The sequence below is a fragment of the Diceros bicornis genome, chromosome 1 (genome assembly GCF_020826845.1).
Source record: "Diceros bicornis minor isolate mBicDic1 chromosome 1, mDicBic1.mat.cur, whole genome shotgun sequence".
Lineage (NCBI taxonomy): Eukaryota > Metazoa > Chordata > Mammalia > Perissodactyla > Rhinocerotidae > Diceros > Diceros bicornis.
This window is the reverse complement of record NC_080740.1, coordinates 32,147,217-32,174,508: the sequence shown is the minus strand read 5'-3', so window position 1 is coordinate 32,174,508 and position 27,292 is coordinate 32,147,217. Positions and strand designations below refer to the sequence as shown.

Genomic DNA, 27,292 nt, shown 5'->3' with positions numbered 1-27,292 from the left:
CAAACATGGGCTATCTTTCCAATTATTTCTTTGATTTATCTCATCAGAGGTCTGTTGTTTTCCTCCTATAGATCTTGCACATACTTTATTAGATTTATACCTAACTATTTCATTTTTGGACATGCTAATGGAAATGGTATTGTGCTTTAATTTCATATTCCACTTGTTCATTGCTGGTATATAGAAAAGCAATTGACTTTTGTATGTTACCACTGTATCCTGCAACCTTGCTATAATTGCTTATTAGTTCCAAGAGTTTTTTAATTGATTCTCTTGGATTTTCTACATAGGCAATAATATCATCTGCAAACAAAGACATTTTTTTCTTCCTTCCCAGTCTGTATACCTTTTATTTCTTTTTCTTGTCTTACTGCATTAGCTAAGACTTCCAGTATGATGTTAACAAGCAGTGCTAAGATAGGACATCCTTGCCATGCTCCTAATGCTAGTGGGAAAGCTTCGAGTTTCTCACCATTAAATATGATGTTAGTTGTAGGTTTTTTGTAGATATTCTTTATCAAGTTGAGGAAGTTCCCCTCTATTCTTAGTTTACTGAGAGTTTTTATTATGAATGGGTGATGGATTTTGTCAAATGCTTTTTCTGCATCTATTCATATGATCATGTACTTTTTCTTTTTTATTCTGCTGATGTGATGGCTTCCATTAATAGATTTTCAATGTTCAACCAGCCTTGCATAGCTGAAAAAATAAATCCCACTTGGTCATGATGTATAATTCTTTCTATATATTGTTGGATTTGATTTCCTAATAGTTGGTTAAGGATTTTTGCATCTATGTTCATGAGAGATACTGATCTGTAGTTTTCTTTTCTTCTAATGTCTTTGTCTGGTTTGGTATTAGTGTAATGCTGGTCACATAGAATGAGTTAGGAAGTTTCCCTCTGTTTCTTTTTTCTGAAAGAGTTTGTAGAGAATTGATATAATTTCCTCCTTAAACGTTTGACAGAATTCACCAGCAAAGTAATCTGAGCCTGAAACCATCTGAGCCTGATTTCTGTTTCGGAAGGTTACTAATTCTGATTCAATTACTTTAATAGATAAGATTGTCTATTTCTTCTTGTGTGAGTTTGAGCAGATGTGTCCTTCAAGGAATTAGCCCATTTCTCCTAAGTTATCAAATTTGTGGGCTTAGAGTTGTTCATAGTATTTCTTCATTATACTTTTAATATCCATGGGATATACAGTGACATCTGCTCTTTCACTTCTGATACCATTAATTTGTGCCCACACTGTTTTTTTGTTAGTTAGCCTGGCTAGCGGCTTACTGATTGTATTGATCTTTTCAAAGAACCAGCTTTTGGTTTTGTTGACTTTTCTCTGATTTCCTGTTTTCACTTTCACTGATTTCTAGTCTAATTTTTATTATTTCTTTTCTTCAGCTTACTCTGGATTCAATTTGCTGTTTTTCCAATGTCCTAAGACAGAAACTTAGATGACTGATTTTAGATTTTTCTTCTTTTCTAACATATGCATTCAATGCTATAAATTTCCTTCAAAGCACTACTTTTGCTGCATCCCTCAATTTTTGATAAATTTTGTTTTCATTTTCATTTAGAATTCAAAGTATTTTTTAATTTCTCGAGATTTCTTCTTTGATCCATATATTATTTAGAAGTGTGTTGTTTGACCTTCGAATATTTTATGATTTACCAGCTATCTTTCTCTTATCAAATTCTAATTTAATTCCATTGTGATCTCTGAGCAGACATCGTACGATTTCTTTCTTTTAAATTTATTAAGGTGTGACTTATGGTCTAGAATGTCATCTATCTTGTTGAATCTGCCATGTGAGCTTGAGAAGAATGTGTATTCTGCTGTTGTTAGATGAAGCAGTCTACAGATGTTCATTATATCTAGTTGATTGATGGTATTATTAAGTTGAACTATGTCCTGACTGACTTTCTGCCTGCTGGATCTGTCCATTTCTGACAGGGAGTATTGAAGTCTCCAACTGTAATAGAGGATTCATCTGTTAGTCCTTCCAATTCTGTCAGTTTTTGTAGTTCTATCAGTATTTTGATGCTATGTTGTTAGGCACATACACATTAAGGATTGTGTATGTGCCTAACAACCTTCTTGGAGAACTGACTCCTTTCTCATTATGTAATTCCCTTCTTTATCACTAATAAATTTCTCTGCTTTGAAATATGCCCTGTCTGAAATTAATGTAGCTACTCTTGCTTTCTTTTGATTAGTGTTAGCATTCTCCATCCATTTACTATTAATTCATATATGTTTTATATTTAAAGTGGGTTTCTTGAAGACAATATATAGTTGGATCTTATTTTTTGATCCACTCTAACAATCTCTGTCTTTTAATTGGTCCATTTAGACCACTGACCTTCAAAGTACTTACTGATTTACTTGAATTAACATCTACCATATTTCCTACTGTTTCCTATTTGTTACTCTTGTTATTTGTTCCTATTTTTGTCCTCCACTTTTTTTCTGTCTTTTGCGGTTTTGAGTATTTTATATGATTCCATTCTCCCTCATTTCTTAGCATATCATTTATATTTCTTTTTTTTTAAAGATTTTTATTTATTTATTTTTCCCCCCCAAAGCCCCAGTAGATAGTTGTGTGTCATAGCTGCACATCCTTCTAGTTGCTGTATGTGGGACGCGGCCTCAGCATGGCCAGAGAAGCAGCGCGTCGGTGCGAGCCCAGGATCCGAACCCGGGTCGCTAGCAGTGGAGCGCGCTCACTTAACCACTAAGCCACGGGGCCGGCCCTATATTTCTTTTTTTACATTTTTTAGTGGTTGCCCTAGAGTTTGCAATATACATTTATAACTAATCCAAGCCCACTTTCAAATAACACTCTACCACTTCACAGGTAATGTGAGTACTTCACAATAACAAAATAATCCTAATTCCTCCTTCTCATCCGTTGTATCATTGCTGTCATTCTTTTTATTTACATATAAGCATACATAAACATGTATATATACACACACAAGATATATACATGAGTGTACTTAATCGAATATATTGTTGTGATCATTATTTCCAACAAACTGTTATCTGTTATATCAATTAAAGATGAGAAAAATAAAAGTTTTTATTTTATCTTTACTCATTCTTTCTCCAGTACTCTTCCTGTCTTTATGTAGATCCAAGTTTCTGATCTGTATCATTTTCCTTCTCAGTCTATTAGCAACAAATTCCTTCAATTTTTGTTTGTCTGCAAAAGTCTTTATTTCTCCTTTACTTTTGAAGGATAATCTCACAGGGTACAGAATTCTAGGAGGATGAGTCTTTTCTCTCAGCACTTGAAACATTTCATTCTACCCTCTTCTTGCTTGCATGATTTCTGAGGAGAAGTCAGATGTAATTCTTATATTTGGTCTACTATAGGTAAGGTCTTTTTTTTAACTTTGGCTTCTGTCAGAATTTTTTTCTTTATCTTTGATTTCTCTAGTTTGATATGCCTAGGTGTAGTTTTTTCCTTCATTTATTCTGCTTGGTGTTCTCTGAGCTTCCTGGATCTATCTTCTGGTGTCTGACATTAATTTAGGGAAATTCTCAGTCATTATCATTTCAAATATTTCTTCTGTTCCTTTCTCTCTTTCTTCTCCTTCTGGTATTCCCATTTGTAGTTGTTCCATAGTTCTTGAATATGCTTTTCATTTTTTTTTTCAATCTTAGTTCTCTTTGCTTTTCAGTTTTGGAAATTTCTATTGATATATCCTCAAGTTTAGAGATCCTCAGTTATGCCCAGTATCCTAATAAGCCCATCAAAGGCATTCTTCACTTCTGTTTTTGATCTCTAGCATTTCTTTTTGGTTCTTTCGTAGTACTTCCATCTTTCTGCTTACATTGCCCATCTGTTCTTGCATGCTGTCTACTTTATCCGTTAGAGCCCTTCGCATATTATTCATAGTTGTTTTAAATTCCCAGTCTGATAATTACAACATCTCTGCCATGTCTGGTTTTGGTGCGTGCTCTGTCTCTCTCAATTGTGTTTTTTGCCTTGTGGTATGCATGATCATTTTATCTTGATTGCCAAGCATGATGTACTGGGTAAAAACACTGATGTAAATAGATCTTTACTAATGTGGTGATAAGCTGTCATGGGAGGAGAAATATTTATAGTCCTACAATTAGGTCTCAGGATTTTACTGAGCCTGTGCCTTTGGATTGTGAACTTCACATGTGCTTCTGAGTCCCCACTCCCACTTACATGGGACAGGATGGCTAGAGTGGGCTGGAGTTGGGTATTTCCCTTCCCCCAGGTCAGTTAGGCTCTGGTTAAATAGGTTCTACTGAGGGCAGACATTGTTAAGAACAGAATGCTCTGGCATATGTCAAAATGGTTCCTTTTCCCCTCCCCCTGCCGGGAGCATGAGATTTTTCTCTGATAGTCACTGTGAGAACCTGATAGAGATATGGGGGGGACAAAACTCACAAAAGTGCAGGGGTCCCCTCAAGAACTGGGTCCTCCTGTTGTTTTAACTGCAGAGTTGTCCACACTGAACCTTCAGAAGTTGTCAGTTACGTGTAGTTCAGGTTTTCCTACACCCAGCACTCGTTCTCAAGGAGACTGCTGCACTGACAGGTTGTGATTCTCTCTGTTTGTTGGTGTCTCCAATTTTGGGGGCAGCCATTTGCCCTGTGACCTCACTTCTCTTATGGATCTAAGAAGAGTTGTTGATTTTTCAATTTGTTCAGCTTTTTACTTGTTAGGATGGAGTAGAAGCTTCCAAACTTCTTACATGCTGGACTGGAAACTGGAATCTTAACTTCTAAAGTTGCTAAAGAACCAATTCATTATTCTGCAAACTGGCAAATTCATTGTAAAAAGCAAGCACTTATCCTGCCTTCCCTATATGAACTATACCTTAGGGTAACTAAATAGTTGATATAGGAGAATTTTTTATTGAAAATTTTCAGCTAACAATTGCATTAGGAATGACAGAAGTAAAATACTGTCATTTTACAACCCCCACTAAAATAATGGATCTAAGCTATGAACATCAATTGATTCTAAAACTACTAGTAAAAGACTGAAGGGAAACTTTTTTAATAGACTGATCAGGCTGGCAACACTGGAACCCATTAGTCAAGTTTAACATCACAAAAAGATAAATAAGCAGACACCATATACCTCCTGATATGAAACAAAAGGAAGTCTCTACCAGCACTTACAACGTATTCTTGCCCAAAATAAACAGCCAGAATCTTATCAAGCCTCTAGATCTAACTTTCAGTTTACAGGAAAATGGGAGGATGAAGGAATATGTGAAATCATATCACAAGATACTAACAGCAAAACCCAAAATGAAGAAAATTCAATTCTATAGAGCAAATTACCCAGTTTTTCCCACAAATAAATGGCATTTTAAAAGAGGAGAGAAGGGGAAGCTACAGATTAAAAAAGAATTATTTAAATACATGTGGGCCATGTTTGGATCATGATTCAAATAAACCAACTGTAAAAAAAATTTAAACAACAATCATTTGAGCACAGTCAAGATATTTAATAACATTAAGGAATTATTGTTATTTTTAAGTGAGTTAATAATATAGTTTTGTTTTTTTAAAAAAGAGCATTTATTTTAACAATACATATTAAAATATTTATGGATAAAATGATATCTGGAATTTTCTTTAAAATGATCCAGTGTAGAAGAAAAAGTGGGTGAGAGTATAGATGAAAAAAATATGGACTATGTGGTGGATGGGTAAGTTGGAGTTCATTTTACTATTCTCTCTTCTTTTGTACATTTGCAAATTTTCCTCATAAAAATCATTGTAAAAAGTTAACCAGAAGAGACAGAATCAGAATGTGAAGAAAATTTAGAAATATCCTAATTTATTTTGCCTATATTTTCTTTTTTATTATATGCAGTCATACATGACACAAATTTTAAAAAAATATAAAAGAGCTATTTCAGTAAGTAAAAAATAAAAATTCTAAGTGATAAAAAAGTATTGTATCATAGTTTAATTGGCAGTATTTTTTTTCTTTCACAGGACTATATAAAGTAGCAGTATATCTTATAATCAATAATGTTTTATATTCAGTAAAAATAAGATATTACTTATTAGAGATACCAAAACCTATTTCTTGTCAGAAAAAGATGACTAAACAATTTTTAAAAGTCAAACAGGATAAAATATTTCAGTGAATTTAAGAATCAGATTAAAGAAAGAATTCCAGAATGGAAAGACAAACCTTGATCATCTCTGCCTCTATCTGCTGATGAACACCTATATAACTTTTCTTCACCTGTTGCTTGTCTTTGATCATCATGGTGAGCCTGTGTAAGGGTCCAGAATTTAGGTCCTCTGCATGTGTCTTCATTATCTTACTAAGTTGTTCTGTCTGCTGAATCATAAGTAGCCAAGACTTTTAAAAAAAAGAAAGAAATAAAATTATTACTTGTATTAGAGATTTCCATTTAGCTACGCTTTAAGTGTTTAAGAAGTCTATTTAGTTTTACACAAATTATTACATTAATATAAAAATGGCAGGTTTTGGGCAATTGTGCAATGAGCTATGAACGGCTCATATTTAACATCTTCAACTTCAAGTACACACACTCAAAATTCAGTAATCAGAGACTATGAAGAATACTAAGAAAAGGATTAAGGGACTCTTTCAGAGTCCACACTTACATTCTTCATTTTATCATTTCTTGTTTGTTTTCCAACACACTGATATATTGCTTCTGCCTACACCATTCTAATTTCCCAGTAAGGTCCTATTTCCTAATGGTCAAATGCAACAGAAATTTTCTATCTTCACTCCTAACCTTCCTCTCTGTGGCTTCTGATCCTGCTGATTCACTTCTTCCTGAAACTCTTCTTTTTGGCTTGCATGGCTTCTTATCCTCCAATATACTGACTTGTCTTCCTCTCTCCCAAAAAATTCCTACCTATTCTTCTTTTGCTGCTTATGTCTTACATACCGGTATTCTCCAGATTTCTATCTTTTATCTTTTCTTAATAAATACCATTAGTTCTCAATGGTTTTTCCAGCAGAACACATTGCCTCAATAGCAGAGACACATAGTGGGGAGTTTGGGACAAATGGGCATACGAATAGTGCTGGAAGAACAAGTCATTTGATATTAGACGTTCTAGCTTATAAATACTGAAAAAAAGTAACAGAGAAATGCTCTTCACTAGAAGTCTTCAAAATTCTACTCAGAAACAATTATTGGAGACTTAGCATGGTCAGGGAGGACCCATATTAAAGATAAAAAAAATAGACAAGGTATGGTTTCAGACATTATAAGAATAGTTTTTCTATGCTATTACTTTTGATCTGTGAATCAACAGAATTATTCTTTCTGTTAGTATTCCAATATAATCCTAAATCAAAATCTGATAAGCATCTAAATCAAAATTATAGCCTAAAGGGAGCAAATTCTTGTCACAGTCAGAACTCGCCAGAGTCTAACTTAGTAATCTTGTTTTTAATACACTGCAATATGTATTTTTCAAAATAAAAAATTAACCTTTGAGGACATTTGTTTGGGAGGGGGTGGTAATTTTTAGTTGTGAAATGCTATTATGAACATGGAACAAGACATGTATCCTATGAACTCATCATATTTACTTTCAAATTCAAGAATCTAAGCACTAATATGTTCTTAATACCACAAAGCAATTTAAAACTGTTGTAGCTCTTCCACTAAAATAAAAAATTTAACAAAAATGGAAACAACAAAAAAACATACAAACATGGATTAAACAAACAAAATAAATGGCCTTAATAACTCTTGTATCTTTGCCTTTTTCATTTGATATTTTCACCCTAAAAAATACAATGTTGGGAAAACATTCCATAGTATGTACAGAATGTTAAGGCTACCAACAAAAGTGAGAAGAATCAGTGTTTCTTTCTCTATCTTCAAACAATAAATATTCTCTAAGTGCTTTATAGCAATAGATTTTTGTTATTCTATGTAAGAAAGAGTCCTTGCAGCCTAGGGGAGAAGCCTTTTTTGGAAGCCAACATTAAAGACCACAGAACTAGGCCAAATTACCTTCTTCCTCCCGGAAGGACACATCTCATCCTACCTAAAGCCTTGTTCACTGTGGTCACTGTGGGAAGTCCAAGCCTCCCAAGGTACATATTATCACCCCAACTGTCAATCTCATATTGCTCTCAATATCTCCTAATCCGACCCAGGACACTACAGGATTCTGTAGAATCCTGTACTCTCAAGAACTCCTGCTCTATGATTAGAAAACTCCTTACACCTCTAATCAGAATTTTCCATTAATCTTTTAGCTTTCACAGAAACCTGGCTTTATCCCATTCCCAACCTCCCAATACTGCTAATAAACATTCCCTCTCTCCCTAAAAGCTTCTGCTCCTTTGGAACTCAGGTCACCCTTCTCCATGAACAATCCATCAACAAGTCTTTCTCATTCTCCCTCCAAAGTCTACCAGAAATCCACCCATTTCTCTCCATCTTCACTGCTACTGCTTTTGGAGGTTATGATTATCTCTGGCTTAGACTATTACAATATCTCCTAATTGATGTTCTCTCTTCTACTCATGCTCCTTTCCAACCCATTCCCCTTAAAGTAGGAAAAGAAATTAATGTCATTCTCCTGCAAAAAAACACTACATTAGCTTTCCTTTTCATTTAAAGAAAAATTCAAACTTTTTTCTAAGACCTATAATGTCTCCCATTGTCTATCCTCTGTCTATCCTTCCGACTTCATGGTTTGCCATTCTCTACCCAGCTAAATAAATTCTAGGACATTGTTTTTCCTTCAGTTTCCTAAACATTCTCTCTTCCTGGAAGCTCATCCTCTCCTTCACATAGTAAGATCCATCTCTTCCTTTCAGAATCAGCTAAATCTCATGTAAATCTAATCCTTGTTGTTCTCTCTTATTTTCTCTCAGCACTTAAAACCACTATTTGTCTGTATGTATACTCGGGTTTGTCTGTTTTTTAAACTTCTCCCCAACTAGAAAGGAAGCTCCATGAGAGCAGTACCATCTCTCTTTATTGACTCTTTTACGTATTTACTGTGATGTCTGAGAAAATAGCTACTAAATATTCTTTGAAAGAAGAAAGAAAGGGAGACAGAGACAGGGAGGGAAGAAAGTAGGGACAAATGTAGAATAAAACCATAAATTGAATATATGCCATTAAATGATTTTTTTAATTGTTTAAACCTGGAATTAATTAGCAATGCCAATTATGATGAGGAAGGAAAAATTAACAGGTCTACCTTCAACTGATAAAACAACAGAGGGGGCCAGCCCCGTGGCTTAGTGGTTAAGTGCGCGCGCTCTGCTACTGGCGGCCCAGGGTTCGGATCCCAGGTGCACACCGACGCACCGCTTCTCCGGCCATGCTGAGGCCGCGTCCCACATACAGCAACTAGAAGGATGTGCAACTATAACATACAACTATCTACTGGGGCTTTGGGGAAAACAAAAAAAGGAGGAGGATTGGCAATAGGTGTTAGCTCAGAGCCGGTCTTCCTCAGCAAAAAGAGGAGGATTAGCATGGAAGTTAGCTCAGGGCTGATCTTTCTCACAAAAAAAAAAAAAAAAACCAGAGAGGAAGCAGAGCAGCACAGAATGCAATACGAAGCATGCCTAAAAGGAATGGATGAGTGGGCAAATGTGTGGGTGGTGTATAACTTGAATTAGATGGGTGGCTGGAATATTTGTTATAAAGAGAGGAGAGTAAAACGTTAACAGACACTTGATAAACAAACAAAAGTAAAAATGCACTTCAACATTTGCAATAAAACTAGTATAGCACTTTGCAGATATGGCTTTTTGGTTATGGAAGAGCAATGACTAGAGCATAGATAAATTATTTGTTAATTAGGATAATCTGTGGAAGATAATTCTTTGTAACCTAATAAACAAAATACTGCAGGCCATCTGTAGATATTCAAATTGCTTTATTATACAGAATCCTGCTTAATGGTAATAATTTTCTTAATAATATTCTTCATAATGGGATTTTACCAGCAGAGTCAGTGATGCTGAAAGCTACAGATAGGTTAACAAATATTAAAAAGCAAAAATATCTGAAGTTCAATTTTTCTAAAGTTAGAAAAATTTAATCACAGGCAAAGAACAATACAATTTGAAAATAAAACCACTGTGGTTAAGCTTGCAAAATAAATATAAATATCATAACTATTGAAAGAAGAGGTACAAAATGTGAAAGTAGGAATCATTTAACTATAACAGACTAGACAAAAATCCCAAAGGAGACTAACAAAAATCGGGAGTGAAAGATTGATTAAAAAATGTAAGTATGTATGTTCATTTCCTAACCTTTTACATAGAACAATCAGTAGACAGCCTTAGGTCTAAAGTTTGTAAATAAAGAAATATAGATTTAAGTCTATAATTTTTAAGTTTTAAAATTTAAACAAGTGAATGTTTAGAAAAAAGCATACTATATAGACCCAGTGAATTATCAAAAGTAATTTTAAGGAAAGTTAACAATGTCCTTTACAAAAAAGAAAGAAAAAACAAGAAACAATAAAATGATTAACAATTAAAAATAAGTTGCAAAATAAAAATTATTCTAAACACATCTGTTAAACATTATATGAAAATGGGATAAACATCTATGAAGAGGAAAACATTATCAAATCAGAGGGGTAAAAAAACTTCACCATATGCAATGAATAAGAAACATCAGTAGAATAAAATAATACATAACAACAACAAAAAGACAAGGAGACCTCCCCCTAGGAAAATGTGAATGAGATCTAGTAGTCATTATATTTAAAGGAAATAAAGTTGAATTCTAGACACAAAATATAAAACAAAGAATGGCACATTATGATGCAAAAGAATATCAATCACAATGAATATATAACGGTCATGAATCTTTTCATTCCAGAAAACAATGCATCAAATCACACAAAGCAAAAATGATGAAAAATGCAAAGAGTAATCAAAAGTAGTGGGAGAATTAAATATATCCATCTCAGCCTGTCACAAATAGAAAAAATAAATAATACAGAGTATCTGAATAAGTAACTTAATAATGAATATGTTTGATTTATCATTATATATAAAACCCTATACACTATAGGTATAGATAATATCTATTTTAAAAGAATCTGTGGAATATTTTTTTTAATTAGATAATATTGGGTTCGAAAAAAATTTCATAAAGTTCCTCAAAACTAGAAATAGTGCATGCTATATCCTCTAGTTAGCTTCTTGCAATTAAAGAGAAAAAATTAACAGATTTTTTTAAGGGAAAAAGGTCAAATCATTCCTAATAGCACATGGGCCAAAAAATAAAGTTTTTTAAACTAACAGAAGACCTATAAAATAACAGTAAGTAAAATATTGACTACCAAAATCTATGATATACAGCTCAATTTGCTTAAAGAAAGAATCACAAACTTGACACTTGCATTTCTAAGTAAGAAAACAAACATTCAATCTTATAAATTAGAAAAGGAAGAACAATGTAAAACTAAAGAAAGTATAAAGAAGGAATTGAAAAGAAAAAAAGAAAAGTATTTATGAATTAGAAAAAAACAAAAACAGGAAAAATAATGTTGATAACATTAAAAAGGAGAGCTGACAACTATAAGAAAAAAGGAAATAAATTATCTAAAATTAGGTCTAAGAAATGAGAAATAACCACAGATTAAGATGAAATTATAAGCAGCTTGAGAGAAAAATTTGAAAGAATAAATAGAATGGCTATTATTTTTTTCTTCCTTTAAAGAGAAATATAAATTACCAAAATTGACACTCCCAGAGATAGTGTACAGATCATTCGATTGCTGACAATATATTCTCAGTCCTTTACCTACAGGGACCTGATCTCTGTAAACTATATTTCACAGGCTCTCTCTTGCTAACAGGCTTCTGGTTACTCTGGGCAATGGGAGGTACTGGCAGAAGGCTGAGGGCAGGAGAAAGAAGGCAGGATATTTCTCTGTCTCGCTCTGTCTCTCCACAGTTGAAATTAGCCCTCCTCCACCCTTTGTAGCTTTACAGACGGTAGAGGCTCCATGCAGTTACTAATCTCTGAGTTGCCTTACCTTCCTCTGCTTGCTTTTAGCTCTTCCAAAACTTTTGAACATATTTCCCAAAATTAAATCCTATCTATGGAACTACATGGTGTAGGCTCTGTTTTCCTGACTGAATCCTAACTTTTATAGATAGGAAATTCAAAGAAATCAATTACTATGCAGTACATGGTTATCATAAACAATGATCAATAAAATACCTCTAATAAAGTGCAAAGCTCAAACATTTTTAGCTAATGAATAGTTATAAGCCATTATGAATCAGATACCTTTGGTCCTACCTAAACTGTTTCTAAGAACAGAGAGTGAAAAAAAGTTCCTAAAATCACCCTAATGCAGATATCAAAAAGTGACAAAGACACTACAAAAATAAATTCACTTATGAACAGCAATGCAAAAATCTTAAATAAAATATTAATAGGACAAAAGAATCCATTTAAAAAAATATCTTATAACAAGTTCTGGAACATTTCAGAAGCACATACTTAATAGCCATATATAGAAGTACTCGCATAAAAGTCAAAGACAAAACAAGGCTGCTAAATGTCAACAGTGTTATTTAACATTGTTTCTGAAATGCTCCTAAACAAGAGAATGATAGAAGAGTAAAATATTTTAAAGGAAGAGGCTTACCCCTTCTAATAATAAAAAAATACAAACAAAACCATTTGAAATGATTATTTTTCATATATTATGTTGACAAAATTAAATAAAATGATAATATATACTATAGGTAAGCGTTTGGGGAAACAGGTTCTCTAATTTACTGTTAGTGGAAATGGAAATTACTGAAAAACAAATTTGGCAATAGCTATTAAAATTTTAAGTGGGCAAAACTTTATACTTAGAAATTCTAATTCTTGGAATTTATCTCACAAAAACATTTGCACAAGTATACAGATCATATTTACAAGGACATTTATCACACTGTTTTAATAGCAAAAAGAGTCCGTCAATAAGAAATTAAAGAAATAAATGATAAAATGATATGCAACCATTAAAAAAATAAAGTAACTTCATATGAAATGATATAGAGAAAACCCAAGATAAATAATTAGATAAAAAAGCCAAATTGCAGAACAGTTTATAGAGTACAATATTATTTCTGTAAGACAAATAAATGTCTTGTGTGGGCATATGCTTCAAAAACTACGGAAAATAAAAATATGAAATGTGGAAAAGATAACAGCATTCGTTTTGTCTTCAAAACCGAATTGTCTTGTAAAAATTTAAATATTAGAACTAATGAAAATCAAAATGATTCATGTACCGTCTCAAATTCCATACACAAGCTGCTCAAATGAGGCACACACTGTGACCTAACACTATGATAGCACTTCTAAAGAGATAGCCAACTACAACATGAAACACCAGCCTTCACCACATCATTCCAGATTTAGTACAGATGCTTCCATGAAATTAAACTGCAGCCCTCATACATAACAGGAAACAATCATCACACTGGAAGCCAAAATTATACCTAAAGGAAAATAATATAGGACAAGGTGAGCTATTTTTTAATCATTATTTTGATAGTGTGAAAAAATATAAAACAATATCTACTCAAAGATGGTAGATAGGGGGTGGGCAAAAGGGATAAAGGGACACATATGTGTGTTGACAGATAAAACTTAGACTATTGGTGGTGAGCACGATGCACTCTATACAGAACCTGATAATAATGTACACCTGAAATTACACAATGTTATAAACCATTATAGTATAAAATGTGCAGTAGAGATCCTGCCAGAACGACTTACATTTCTATGTATCAGTAATTCGTAATTTACAAAATAATCATGCATATTAGCAGACACTCAGAAATGAGCTGAAGGAAACAAGAGATCATTGATCATGATTCCTTTGTGCTAGGAACAATGCTAAAAAGAAGAGATAAAATAACTAATAAAGGACAGGATGTCTTCTGGCCATGACACAGTAACTGGAATCAAACTCGTCTTCCCATTAAAAACAACTAGAAACCTGGACATAATGTATGACACTACTGTTTTCAGACACTGGACAAAAGGCAGCACAGTACTAGAATCCCAAAGAGAAGTGCAAGTCCTAAAATTGCCCCAGTTTTCTGCCTGGAGATACTTTCCTAAGGCAAGTGCAATCAGAGGTAGAAGTCCAGAACAAACATAGACTTCAAAGTCAGAGTAAAAAGTGTGATTTTATACTAATTTACAACATCTAATTAGAGAATTTTAGGCAGGGGAGTGACATGCCATTACACGGGATAAATTCAAAGGTCAAGCAGAAAACTCTCTGGGCCTCACACCACTTATATTGGTTTACTTTTATTTTTTTAAAATAATAATGCAAAGCCTCCCCTGATCTGAATTATCTTGAATTCTAAATAAGTAGTCTGAGTTCATAAATACTAATCATACCTTATCAGAAGAAAAATAAAATGTTATTAGAGAAATCTTTAAAAATAAAATCAGCCAAGATGGAATAACGGACCAGATTGGGTAACCCCTCTACCTGAAACAACCAAAAAATGGACAAAATATATGAAACAACAGTTTTCGAGACACTAGATATCAGGCAGTGAAGAACAGTGATCGCTGAGAGAAGGAAACAAACAAGGTGAAGCCTACAATTGCCCTGACTTACTGACTTGAGAGGCTGCGGCACAGGGAGGAGAAACTGAAGCAGAGCCCAGCAGCATCCCTGAGTAGAGGAGACAGAACTGAGAGTCTGGGACGAACAAGGCAGCTAGAGCGTATGGGACACACTACAGCAGAGGACAGAGGTGCAGAGAGAAGACTGGAGATCTGCAGCAGGGCCCCCTCTAGTATTCAGTAGAATACTCATCAGTGCATGCCTCTGAGGAAACTACATGAACTGGGGAAAGAACTAGCTGCAAAGATTAGAGGGAACAGTACCTGGTGCTCACACGCAGTGGAGAACAGTGCCTCTTCCCACCAACCACACCAGAAAGACTGATAATTCATGAGGCACTGGGTAGAGTACTCAAAAAGGTTTTGCCTTGGTCATGGGGAGTAATTAGCCCTGGTGTTAACACTGCTCTGATCCTGCTTAACAAATCTTAAAACCAAGATCCAAAAGGATCAAACTCTTTCTAAGTAATTTAACTGTGCCCCCAAACAAAACTCAACAAACAACACATAGCAATATGAACTATCGAAAAGGAAAAAAAGAAATAAACAGAACATCACTGAGCTGTAGGACACCTCCTAGGGATCTAACATATGTGTAATTAGAAACCTTGAAGGAGACAAAGAGGAGGATAGGAAAAGTATTTGAAGAAATAATGGCTGAAAATATTCAAAACTTGATGAAAACTAGAAACCCACAGATTCAAGAAGTTCAATAAATCCAAGCACAAGCAGCATGAAAAAAACCGCACTATCAGTACCATATCTGAGTCAAATAGCCTTGGGACATTCAAATACTTCACAATGAAAATATAATCATTTTCATAAACTGGTTACACAAATGAAACCCCACCAATTCTGTAACTCAATGTGATGAGTTCCTGGATATCTTAATTTTTCTTACAGCATTTAAAATTTCTTCCCCTGTAAATGAAGCAGGAATTGACTAGCCTCCTTCCCTGTACAGTTTATGTCACAGCATCCAGAATGGCAGGTGTGTTCTCATCTGCAGGAGCTTTTTAAAGAACCAAAGGTCTTATGTGCGTCAGCGAGAGATAAATCATGAGTTAAGTATGTCCTTCAATGATAAGGGGAATTTCAGCTTCTCTATTTAATTAAAGTCTTTCTAACAATGGAAGGGTCGAAACTTTTAAGCCTCTATTACTTCAAGTACTATAAATTCTCAGACTATCAAACACTAACATAATAACCAAAACGAATTCTGAATAAAAATACTAGGTAGACCAAAAATAATTAAATAAATATTTTTTAAGTAAAATAAAATCAAAATAATCAATATAATCAAAATCAACAGCTGGGTTCTAAGTACCAAATATGCTGAGCCACATTAGCTCAGTCATTGCCCAGTCTCAGAAGTAAGAGAGCCATTTCCAGAAACCATATGACTACCAGAATATTACTATTGCTATAAAAAAGAGTAAGTCTAAACATCTAAACACAGATCAGGCCAGGAAGGAAACTACATTACCTTTTCTTTCCCAATACTTTTTCTTCCAGCTTCCTAGACTCAGTGTCCCTCAATTACTTTTGTTCTTCTTAGACTTAAAGGCCACTCTTCTTGTTCTTCTCAGGAAGAAGATTACCCAGAAAGATAACTGGCCCGAGTAACCTTTGCCCTTCACAAGCAAATCACATAACCTCAGCAGTTTCTCCTACCAAAAGTTAGGGGCTGAATTAAAGAGCTCCACAGTCTCTTCCAGCTCCAGCACCCTGTAATTCTTCTCTACTTAGCTACTTCCCTCTTCACCATCATCTTCATAAACTCCATGAGTTTTGTTACACATGTCCACAGAGGATTCCTTTGTTGATCCAGCTCTAGAGGATCTCTGAACGCAGGGCTGGCCTATTTGAAGATTTTAAAGAAAATAAATTACAGTAAGGCTCCTAGAGATGTTTACCTCTAGCTTCTGTGATATTCCTGTTCTCCACCCTTCTGAGTCCCATTCCCATTCCCCATCTACATCCTAGAGAAGTTGTTCTGTTATCCCTATTTCCTGTATCCTCAAAATGTCCTTGATTGGCTCTTTCAGCTCAATATTTATTTACAAAATAAAGCCCTCCCGTTCCTCCCCCATTCCAATCAACCTTTCCAGCTACTGCTCTATCTAATCTTTTTTAAAAACTCTCAAATAGACCTCTGGAAAAAAAACAAAAACTCTGCAGTTGCTCCTAAAGGTAAGAACCAAGCTGTATACTTAGGACACTCCCTTTCTCTGAAGCTCGATCAAATAAATACTGTTTTCTTCTCTCACATCCTGTGTAACACAGAACTAAGAGAAGAATTGAAGTTCTCCATTACTTCTCCCCAACTCCACCCCTATTAAAGCTAACCTTGCATGTCTAGACTACCCTCTGCTCCTCGTCTTTAACATTATATATCTCCTGTACACTCATAGGCTTTCTCTTATTTACTCCTTATATCAACACTCTGAGGCAAATATCTCCACCTTATAAATAGTGACAGAGAGATTAAATAATCTGTCCAAGGTCACACAGGTAACGAATGGAAGAGCTCAGATTCAACCCAAATCTCTCTCTTAATGTACTGGACCTGACACAATCTAAGATGCTTGGAGGATACCAAAGTATGGGAACCTAAAGATCCTTGCATCTAAAGATTACTTTGAGAACAACTATCTAAGCTAAACTGATGAGAGTACTTTATAAACTGGTTACAAATTACACAGTGATCTTTAATCTGTGTTAGTACTTTAACATTAAATTAGAAGCTAAGAGCCAGAGGGAAAAGCTATCTACTCCCTTTAGGCCACCTACTTTGTAGCATGAGTAACATCTAAAGTGAAGAAGTCCTTCTAGGCCAAGATTAGTGAGTCATTCTTGATATGACATGCTCTGTTAGAAGAAATAAAGATGAAAATCAAAGAGGGCTCTCACTATATTTGAGTTTCTAACTAAAATAAAGACCCACACCTCAAAGCTCCCTAAGTAGAACAATTAAGAAATAAATCATCATCTTCTTATCAAAGCAACCCCAATACCCCACTGGATAATTACAAATAGCACCACTTTAAGACAGACACACAGATGGTACACATTTCTCTATGCCCCAGGGAAACAAAATTACGGGTTTGAGAGTTTTAAGTTTTAGAACATTGTTTAGAATGCTGAGTTGTATATTGAATAATATTAATATTATATCATAAAATACTGTTTTTACCTGAAATGCATGATTTCAAAAGATTTGCTGAATTCCTAAATGTGATTTTTTTATGTTGCTGCTTTGTGACCAAAAATAATTCCTAGAAATAAATTTATCTCTTACGTCACAATAAAAAAAACAGGAAAAAATGATTCAATTTACAGAAATTTTATTCTCCCCTATCCCCTCCCAAAAAAGAGATCAGTTGCATACACTAAATAGCATTGTAGGTTTCTAAAATAATTAGCATAAATCCTAAAATGCCTGTTTTAGGCAAAGAGAGGTAAATAGTATCAATTATACTAGGATAAATATACAATATAAAGAAAGGAAACACTGTACTGAATTTTTGAAAAGAGAAAACTACCTATAGCAAAAAAATTTATATCTTTTAAAAAAGCACATCATGCTTTCCACCTTTAAACTAACAGATGTCTGGTGAGGTAAATCAGCATTCCATAAACAGGTAGTCATTTAAGTGTTCTGAGTTCATTATACCAAAAAGTATTTATTCTGGAACACTGAGTCAAAGAACAAACTACTACTGGAGCTATAATTACCATAAGGCATTGAAAATAATCAACAAAATGACTCAAGCTTGAAAAATACCTAAATAATAGTTGTCATCAATAGCTTTTCTCTGCAGACTATATCTTCCAACTACTTGCTTGCTTTCTTCTCGCTTGAATTAAATACAACATAAAAATTCCAGGAAGAATGTATAGTTTCTGTACCAAACAATAATTCAAAAGAAATGGTTCTCTGAAACAACAGTTTTTATTCAGAGTTTGCCTATTACATAAGAAGAATGTTTTTGGAATCTCTGAGTCCTTGTGAGATATAGAAATCCAGAAGACAAGTCACTAAATTTCCCTAAAATTGGGATTTTCAAAGATTGAATTGCAAGTGCTGAGGAAACCTTAGGTACTTCCCATTCACAAAAGCCTGCCTCTCTGCATTTTCGTCCAAGTTTCCTGGTTTCCTTAGGCCAGTGGTTCACAACTCTGCAATAAGAATCGCCTGGGAGTCTTTTAAAAATACTAATTCTTGAATCCTATGACCAGAGATTCTGATTTAATAGGTTTTTAGACGGGCTGCAAGCATACAGTATTTTAAAGCTCCCCTAGTAATTCTAACGAATAAGTTCTGCTGTAATAAAACATTTGTATCTAATAATCACTGGGTTGTGCAAAATCACACAATAAAAACCATAGAGCTTATGGAAAAATGGTGTTAGAGGCACAACACTCAAAAAATTCATCAGGGACACATTAAAAAAAGACAGGAACCTAATAAAAACTTTCCACAGTTTTACATGTATTAAGTGTTTAAGAAATACATAAGTACTACAATAAACATGGCATTTACCTTGAAAAGACCTGAAGCTTGCTTATCAAAGTAGGTGTCAGAAGGGATGCAACTTGTGACTTATTGTAAAGTGGTAGAAGGAATTATTTGAATTTGGACAGAAAGTTGCAATATCACATGTGGATGGGTGTGGCTCATACTACAAGGGGTAAAAAGAGGTAGCAGTAAATGATGGAAGTGTATGTCTGTGTGCATTTTACATATTCCTAAGCAGCTCGGTTCAGCTGGGTAGTTTTCAGCATTCACCTAGCATTTCTTCCAGGTTTGTGCAACAGCAAATACAAAATCACATTACGCTCAAATTGTTCCCTAAAATATCAATTGCACTGGAACAAATTTATGTTTTTAAATCAAGCGTTATAGCAGAATTGACTCTATAGTCAGGCTTAAGAATTACTGCCTTAAAATACATATAGTTGAAACTCTAGTTATAGAGGTTCAAGTTACTTTATATACATATATACACATACATATACTACTCCCTTTGGTGTATATATAATGTGACTACTAAATAATAAGGCTAGTTCATCAAAAAGCATTTTTCATTACTTTTAATTCCCACATAGTATATGGACACATATATTTCAATCCACTTCATTTTTAAAAGGTAAGCTAATATCGCTCTTCAAATAGGTTGTGTTACTTGAGAATTATCTGTATCACTATACTATTTCAGTAGAGAGCTGACTTTATTCTTACAGGTGCAATTTTATTTTTACTTTATTTTTTTCAGCTTTATTGAGATATTAGTAACATATAACATATGCAAGTTTAAGGTATACAGCATGATGATTTGATACATGTATATATTGCAAAATGATTACCTCAAAAAGGTTAGTTAACACTTCCATCCCCTCACATAATTACCTTTTTTTCCTGTGGTGATAACATTTAAGATCTACTCTCTTAACAACTTTCAAGTATATAATACAGTACTGTTAATTATAGTCACCATGCTGTATATTAGATCCCCAGAACTTATTCTTATTACTGGAAGTTTGTACCCTTTGATCAACATCTTCCCATTTCTCCCACCTCCCAGCTCCTGTCAACCACCATTCTACTCTCTGTTTTTATGAGGTTGGCTTTTTTTAAATTCCACACATAAGTGAGAACATACAGTATTTGTCTTTCTCTATCTGACTTATTCCACTTAGCATAATGTCCTCAAGGTCCATCCATGTTGTCGCAAAAGGCAGTATTTCCTTCTTTTTTGTGGCTGAACAATATTGTGTATATATACTACATCTTCTTTATCTATTCATCCATTGATGGACACTTAGGTTGTTCCCATATCTTGGCCATTGTAAATAATGCTGCAATGAACATGAGGGTGCATATATCTTTTCAAGTTAGTGTTTTCATTTTCTTTGGATAAATACCCAGAAGTGGGATTGCTGGATCATATGGTAGCTCTATTTTTAATTTTTTGAGGAACTTCCATACTGTTTTCCAAAATAGCTGTACCAATTTACATTCCCACCAACAGTATACAAGGGTCCCCTTTTCTCTGCCTTGCCAACATTTGTTGTCTCGTCTTTTTGATAATACCCATTCTAACAGGCAGGAGGTGATATCTCACTGTGGTTTTGATTTACATTTCCTTGGTTATTAGTCATGTTGAGTATCTTTTCATGTACCTGTTGGCTATTTGTAAGTCTTCTTTGGAAAAATGTCTATTCAGATCTTCTGCCCATTTTTTAATTGGATTTTTTTTTTTTTGCTCATGAGTTGAACGAGTTCCTTATGTTTGAGATATGAACTCTTTATCAGATAGATGGTTTGCAAATATTTTCTCTCATTCCATAGGTTGCCTTTTCATTTTGCTGATTGTTTCTTGCTGTGCAGAAGCTTTTTATTTTTGTTTTTATAGCTTCCACTTTTGGTATCATATCCAAAAAACTGTTGCCAAGACCAATGTTAAGGAGTTTTTTCCCTGTGTTTTCTTCTAATAGTTTTATACTTTCAGGTCTTACATTTAAGTTTTTAATCCATTTCAAGTTAATTTTTGTGAGTGGTGTAATATAGGAGTCCAGTTTCATTCTTTTGCATGTGAATATCCGGTTTTCCCTACACCATTTATTGAAGAGACTATTCTTGGCCCCCTTGTCAAATTTTAGTTGACCATATACGCATGGGCTTATTTCTGGGCTCTCAATTCTGTTTGACTGATCTCTGTGTATGTTTTTACGCCAGTACCATGCTGTTTTGATTACTATAGCTTTATAATAAAGTGTGAAATAAGGAATTGTGATGCATCCAACTTTGTTCTTATTTCTCAGGATCACTTTGGCTATTCAGGGTTTTTGTGGTTCCATACAAATTTTAGGATTGTTTTTTCTATTTCTGTGAAAAATGCTACTGAAATTTTGATAAGGATTGCATTGAATCTATAGATAGCTTTGTGTAGTATGGACATTTTAACAATATTACTTCTTCCATTCCATGAGCATGGAATATCTTTCCATTTATTTGTGCCTTATTCAATTTCTTTCGTCAATTTCTTATAATTTTCAGAGTACAGATCTTTTACTTCCGTCGTTAAATTTATTCCTAAGTATGTTTTATGCTATTGTAAATGAGATTATTGTATTTATTTCTTTTTCAGATAGTTCATTCTTAGTGTATAGAAACACAACTGATTTTTGTATGTTGATTTTGTATCCTTAAACTTTACTGAATTTGTTTATTTGTTCTAATAGTTCTTTGGTGAAGTCTTTAGGGTTTTCTATATATAAGATCACATCATCTGCAAACAGAGACAATTTTACTTTTTCCTTTCTGATATGTATGCCTTTTATTTCTGATAGGTGTAATTTTAGATGAATAAGAAAACACAAAATACAATTAACCTTTAGCATAGAATAAAACAAGTCCTCAAAATAGCTATTAAACATATGAAAAGATGTCTAATTTCACTCATAATTAGATACACAAAATAAAGCCACAGGAGATATCATTTCTTACCTACAAGATTAACTAAAATTCAAGTTTGACAACACACTTTGTTGCCCCTATTATGCAGAAACTGGCACTCTCATATACTCCTGGTGAATATGCAAAATTGTACAAGATCTATAAAGGAAATTTATATTTATATTGGCAATATATAACAAAACTACATACACATTTAGACTTTGACCTAGAAATCCCATTTCCAAGAATTTACCCTGAAGATATTCATAATGACACAAAACACATTTGTAACAAAGTTATTCACTGCAGCATAATTTGTGATTACAAAATACTGTAAGACCCAAAATTTCATACATAGTAACCTGGTTGAATACCTAAATATTCTCTCTACTAAAAGGAACCAGGATTCCTAGGGGGAAGAGTTTATTCCAGGACAGGAAAAGGGAACACTCAAGATGAGCCTGGAATATCTTAGTATGCCAAGAAGTAAAGAAGTGTTTTAAGAATGATAGGGAAACAGTCCAGGTAATTAAAAGTAAACATGGCTACCTAGGCTCTGTCTCCCAATATTTCCTCCAAAAGCAATATGAACAACAAAAATGGAAAAATAAAACCACACAAAAACTATGCCCTCGGGATTAAAGACAGAATATACATACTTCAAAATAACTTCAAGTAAAAAAGAAAAATTACCAGAACACTGAGTATGATTTCTCACACTCGTGTTCCAGATTAAAGGAACTGACGAGACATAACAACTAAATGAAACAAGTGATTCTGAATTAGATCCTGAATCAGAATGAAAAAAAAAATTTGCCAAAAAAGGACATTATTGGGACAGTTGACAAAAGTTGGATATGGAATGTATTTTTGATAACAGAATGGTAACAATGCTAAATTTCCCAAATTTGATCATTATATTGTGGATATGTTGTAGAAAATATATTCTTAAATATTTAAGAATAAAGGGACATGTCTTCAAATTACTTGGAAATCATTCAGAAAAAATATATATATATAATATATTGAGAGACAAAGAGAGCCATAGAACAAATATGCCAAAATGTTAACAATTAATGAATATAGTGGAGGGCATAGGGGAATCTTTGTTCTATTCTTGAAACTGTGTTGTATATTTTAATTTTTTCAAATAAAGACATAAAAATCACTAGTCGCAAGACTTCTGTTTCCTTTCAAGATAGAGAAACAGGGACTGCTTTATACTCCTGCCTAAAACAACTAAAAATTGGACAAAATATACGAAACAACAGTATTCAAGCCACTGATTACAGGCAGTGAAGGACAGTGAACTCTGAGAGACTATAAATAAATGAACTGAGCCCTAAGATCACCCCAGCTTATTGAACGTCCAGGCCACAGCCCAGGGAGGAAGAACCAAGCAGAACCCAGTAATCTCTGTGAGTTAAAGAGACTGGGTTCAGAGCACAGAGACACCGAGGTAGTCAGAGTACTAGAGAAGAGACAAGGACTGATTTTTAGAGAAGAGACTGCTGCACAAAGAGGAAACTCAGGAGATCAGCAAAGACTCCCTCTTGATTATTTAGCTAAGTACTAATTAGCTAGAGGGTATGAGAAAACTATTCTATGCCAAGGGAATAACCCACCCATAAGGATTACAAGGAACACTGTCTAGAGTCACATAAGGCCATGGAATCATGCCAGGTCCCAACAGTTAAGAGAACAAAACTTCATAATATGAGAAGCATCCTTTGAGCACTGAGAATAATCTTGCCCCAGTAGAAAAGATAAATTCAACCTAGATTACATGTACCTCTGATCCCATCTAGCAAAGGTAAAAGCAAGAGCCAAAATGATCAAACTGTCTCCAAGCAACTGGACCATATCTCAAAACAAAGCTCAAGAATATTTAAAGAAATACAAAAATATTCAGTACCTAAAAAGGTAAAATTCACAGTGCCTGGCATCAAATCAAAAATTACTAGGCATAGAGATGCAGGAAAATACAACTCAAAATGAGAAGAAAAATAAGTCAATCAAAACCAACCCAGAAGTAACACAAATGATAGAGACAGGGACAATAAACAGTTAGCATGACTGTATTCCATATGTTTAAGAAACTAAAGGAATAATAAGCATATTAAATAGAGACATAAAAGATATAAAAAAGGTTCAAAGTGAACTATTACAGATGATTCATTTATTTATGAATTGCTCATTTTCAGCACGGAAATGGCTCAACTGTTCAGTTTCTGTTTCCTTCTCTCCAGTTCTTCCACCCTACAGTACAGGTGTGGGGCAAAAAGAAGAGCTGGGTTTTGGCAGGCATGTGAAGATAAAGGAATAGCACAAACAAGCATATTTAAATTTAAATATTGGCAAGACAGGAAGTGACTTTGCCAGAGGAGGGGGTAGGGAGGAGGTGACATTGTTGGGAGAGGAGAGGTCAGGAAGAGGGTTAGAATTAATCCCATTGATAGAGTCATCACAGGGCACAGGAAGTAAAAGATGTTTGAGATGAAAAATACATGGATGTAATTAACGACAGATTAGACACTGTATAAAAATAAGATTAGTGGGGCCGGCCCCGTGGCTTAGCAGTTAAGTGGCGCACTCCGCTACTGGCGGCCCAGGTTCAGATCCAGGCACACACCGACGCACCACTTGTCCAGCCATGCTGAGGCAGCATCCCACATACAGGAACTAAGAAGGATGTGCAACTACGACATACAACTATCTACTGGGACTTTGGGGAGAAAAAGGGAAAAAAAGGAGGAGGATTGGCAATAGATGTTAGCTTAGCGCCAGTCTTCCTCAGCAAAAAGAGGAGGATTGGCATGGCTCTTAGCTCAGGGCTGATCTTCCTCACAAAAAAAATAAAAAATAAATAAAAATAAAAAAAAATAAGATTAGTGAAATGGAAGACAACAATAGAAACTAACCACAATGAAACACAGAGAAAAGATAAAAAGTAAATAAATAAATACACAAAGTCTCAGTAAACTGCGTGATAACTTCAAACAGCCAAATATGTATGTAATCAGAGACCCCTAAAAGAGAGAAGAAGGAAGGAGGAGGACTAGAAATATTTTGAAAAATTATTGGCTGATAGGGGCTGGCCCTGTGGCCTAGTGGTTAAGTTCCGCAAGCTCCACTTAGGCAGCTAGGGTTCAGTTCTTAGGCATGGACCTACACCATTCATTGGCGGCCATGCTGTCACAGCGACGCACATACAAAACAGAGGAAGATGGGCACAGATGTGAGCTCAGGGCGAATCTTCCACAAGCAAAAAGAAGAAGATTGGCAATGGATGTTAGCTCATGGCGAAACTTCCTCAGCCAAAAAAAAAAAAAAAAAATGAATGGCTCATATTTTTCCAAAGTTGATGAAAACTACAAGCCCACAGATATAAGAAGGTCAACATACCTCTAACACAAGACACATAAAGAAAACTTCACAAAGGCACATAACAAATTGTTTAAAATCACCAATAAAGAGAAAATCTTAAGCACAGCCAGAAGAAAAAAAAATTCAGCAAAAATATTTCACCAACAACAATGCAAGACAACAATACAGCAACATCTTTCAAGTATTTTTTTAAGTGCCCAACTAGAATTCTACATACAGCAAAAATATTTCTCAAAAACAAAGACAACATAAAGACATTTTCACACTTATAAAACCAGAAAAAATGAATTACCAGCAGACTTCCACAATAAGAAATGTTAAATAAACTCCTTAAAGCAGAAGGAAAATGATACTGGATGGAAACCTGGATCTACACAAAGAAATAAAGAGTATCGTGAGTTGAAACTCAATGAGTAAATATAAAGACTTATATTCTTATTATTTAAATTATTCAAAAGATAATCAACTATTTACAGCAATAATAATGTATTATGGGGTTTATAATATGTAAAATTAAAATATATGACAATAATACCAAAAGGATAGGCAGGGAGAAATGGAAGTATACTATTGCACGAATATTACTATAGACGAGGTTGTACAGATCACTAAAATAGATACATAGTAAGTTAAAAATGTATACTATTAAACCCTAAAGCAACCACTAAAATAACACAATAAATAGTTATAAGTGATAATCGAACAAAGGAGGTAAAAATGGAATCATAAAAAAACTCAATCCAAAAATAGGAAAATAAGAACAAAAACAGAGCAGATATGACAAAGAGAAAACAAATGACAAAATGATAGATTTAAACCTAACTATATCAATAATCACAGTAAAAGAAAATAGTCTAAACACACCAATTAAAAGGCAGAGATTGCCATATAAGGAAACAAAGCAAGACCCAACTATATGCTACCTACAAAAAACCCACTTTAAGAACCAAATAGGATTTAAAAGGACATATCATGCTAACATTAACCAAAACAAAGCTAGAGTGGTTATATTAATATCAGACAGAGTAGATTTCATAGGAAAAAATATAACCAGATGGGGCCAGCCCAGTGGCACAAGCGGTTGGGTGCACGCGCTCCACTGCGGCGGCCCGGGGTTCGCCGGTTCGGATCCCGGGCGCGCACCGACGCACCACTTGGCAAGCCATGCTGTGGTGGCGTCCCACATAAAGTGGAGGAAGATGGGCACGGCCAGTCTTCCTCAGCAAAAAGAGGAGGATTGGCAGATGTTAGCTCAGGGCCAATCTTCCTCACAAAAAAAAATATATATATGTGTATGTGTATATATATATATATATAACCAGGAATAAGAAGTTAATTTCATAAATCATAAAGGGGTCAATTTAGAAGGAATTTAAAATCCAAAACATCAGTCACCTAATACACAAGTTAATTCATTTGTCAAAAAAAGTAACAGGGGTCAGCCTGGTGGCGCAGTGGTTAAGTTCACATGCTCCGCTTTAGCGGCCCAGAGTTCACAGGTTTGGATCCCAGGTGTAGACATGTGCACCGCTTACCAAGCCATGCTGTGGAGGCATCCCATGTAAAGTAGAGGAAGATGGGCACAAATGTTAGCCCAGGACCAATCTTCCTCAGCAAAAGAGGAGGATTGGCAACAGATGTTAGCTCAGGGCTAAGCTTCCTCACACACACAAAAAAAGTAACAATTCTAAACATTTATGGACCTAATAACAGAGATTCAAAATACATGAAATAAAAACTGATTAAACTAAAAGGAGAAATAAATAAAATCACAATTAAAATCAGAGATTTCA

At 34.4% G+C, this 27,292-nt stretch overlaps 1 protein-coding gene across 13 annotated transcripts in view; it reads right to left on the bottom strand.

The window, feature by feature from the left end:
* Positions 1-27,292, bottom strand: part of FER (FER tyrosine kinase) — a 438,558-nt gene that overhangs the window by 357,482 nt on the left and 53,784 nt on the right. For 9 of the 13 annotated variants that reach the window (XR_009219711.1, XM_058538168.1, XM_058538187.1 and 6 more), the window contains one exon: positions 6,199-6,372. The exons of 1 other annotated variant lie outside the window; for it this stretch is intronic. Coding sequence is in view for 11 of the 12 variants with exons in the window: in XM_058538168.1 (XP_058394151.1) it covers positions 6,199-6,372 (174 nt within the window). In the remaining variant the exon portion in view is untranslated. Of the gene's footprint in view, positions 1-6,198; positions 6,373-16,136; positions 16,512-17,443; positions 17,522-27,292 lie in introns of all 13 variants that reach the window. 3 more of the 13 variants (XM_058538229.1, XM_058538240.1, XM_058538214.1) reach the window with 3 other exon arrangements.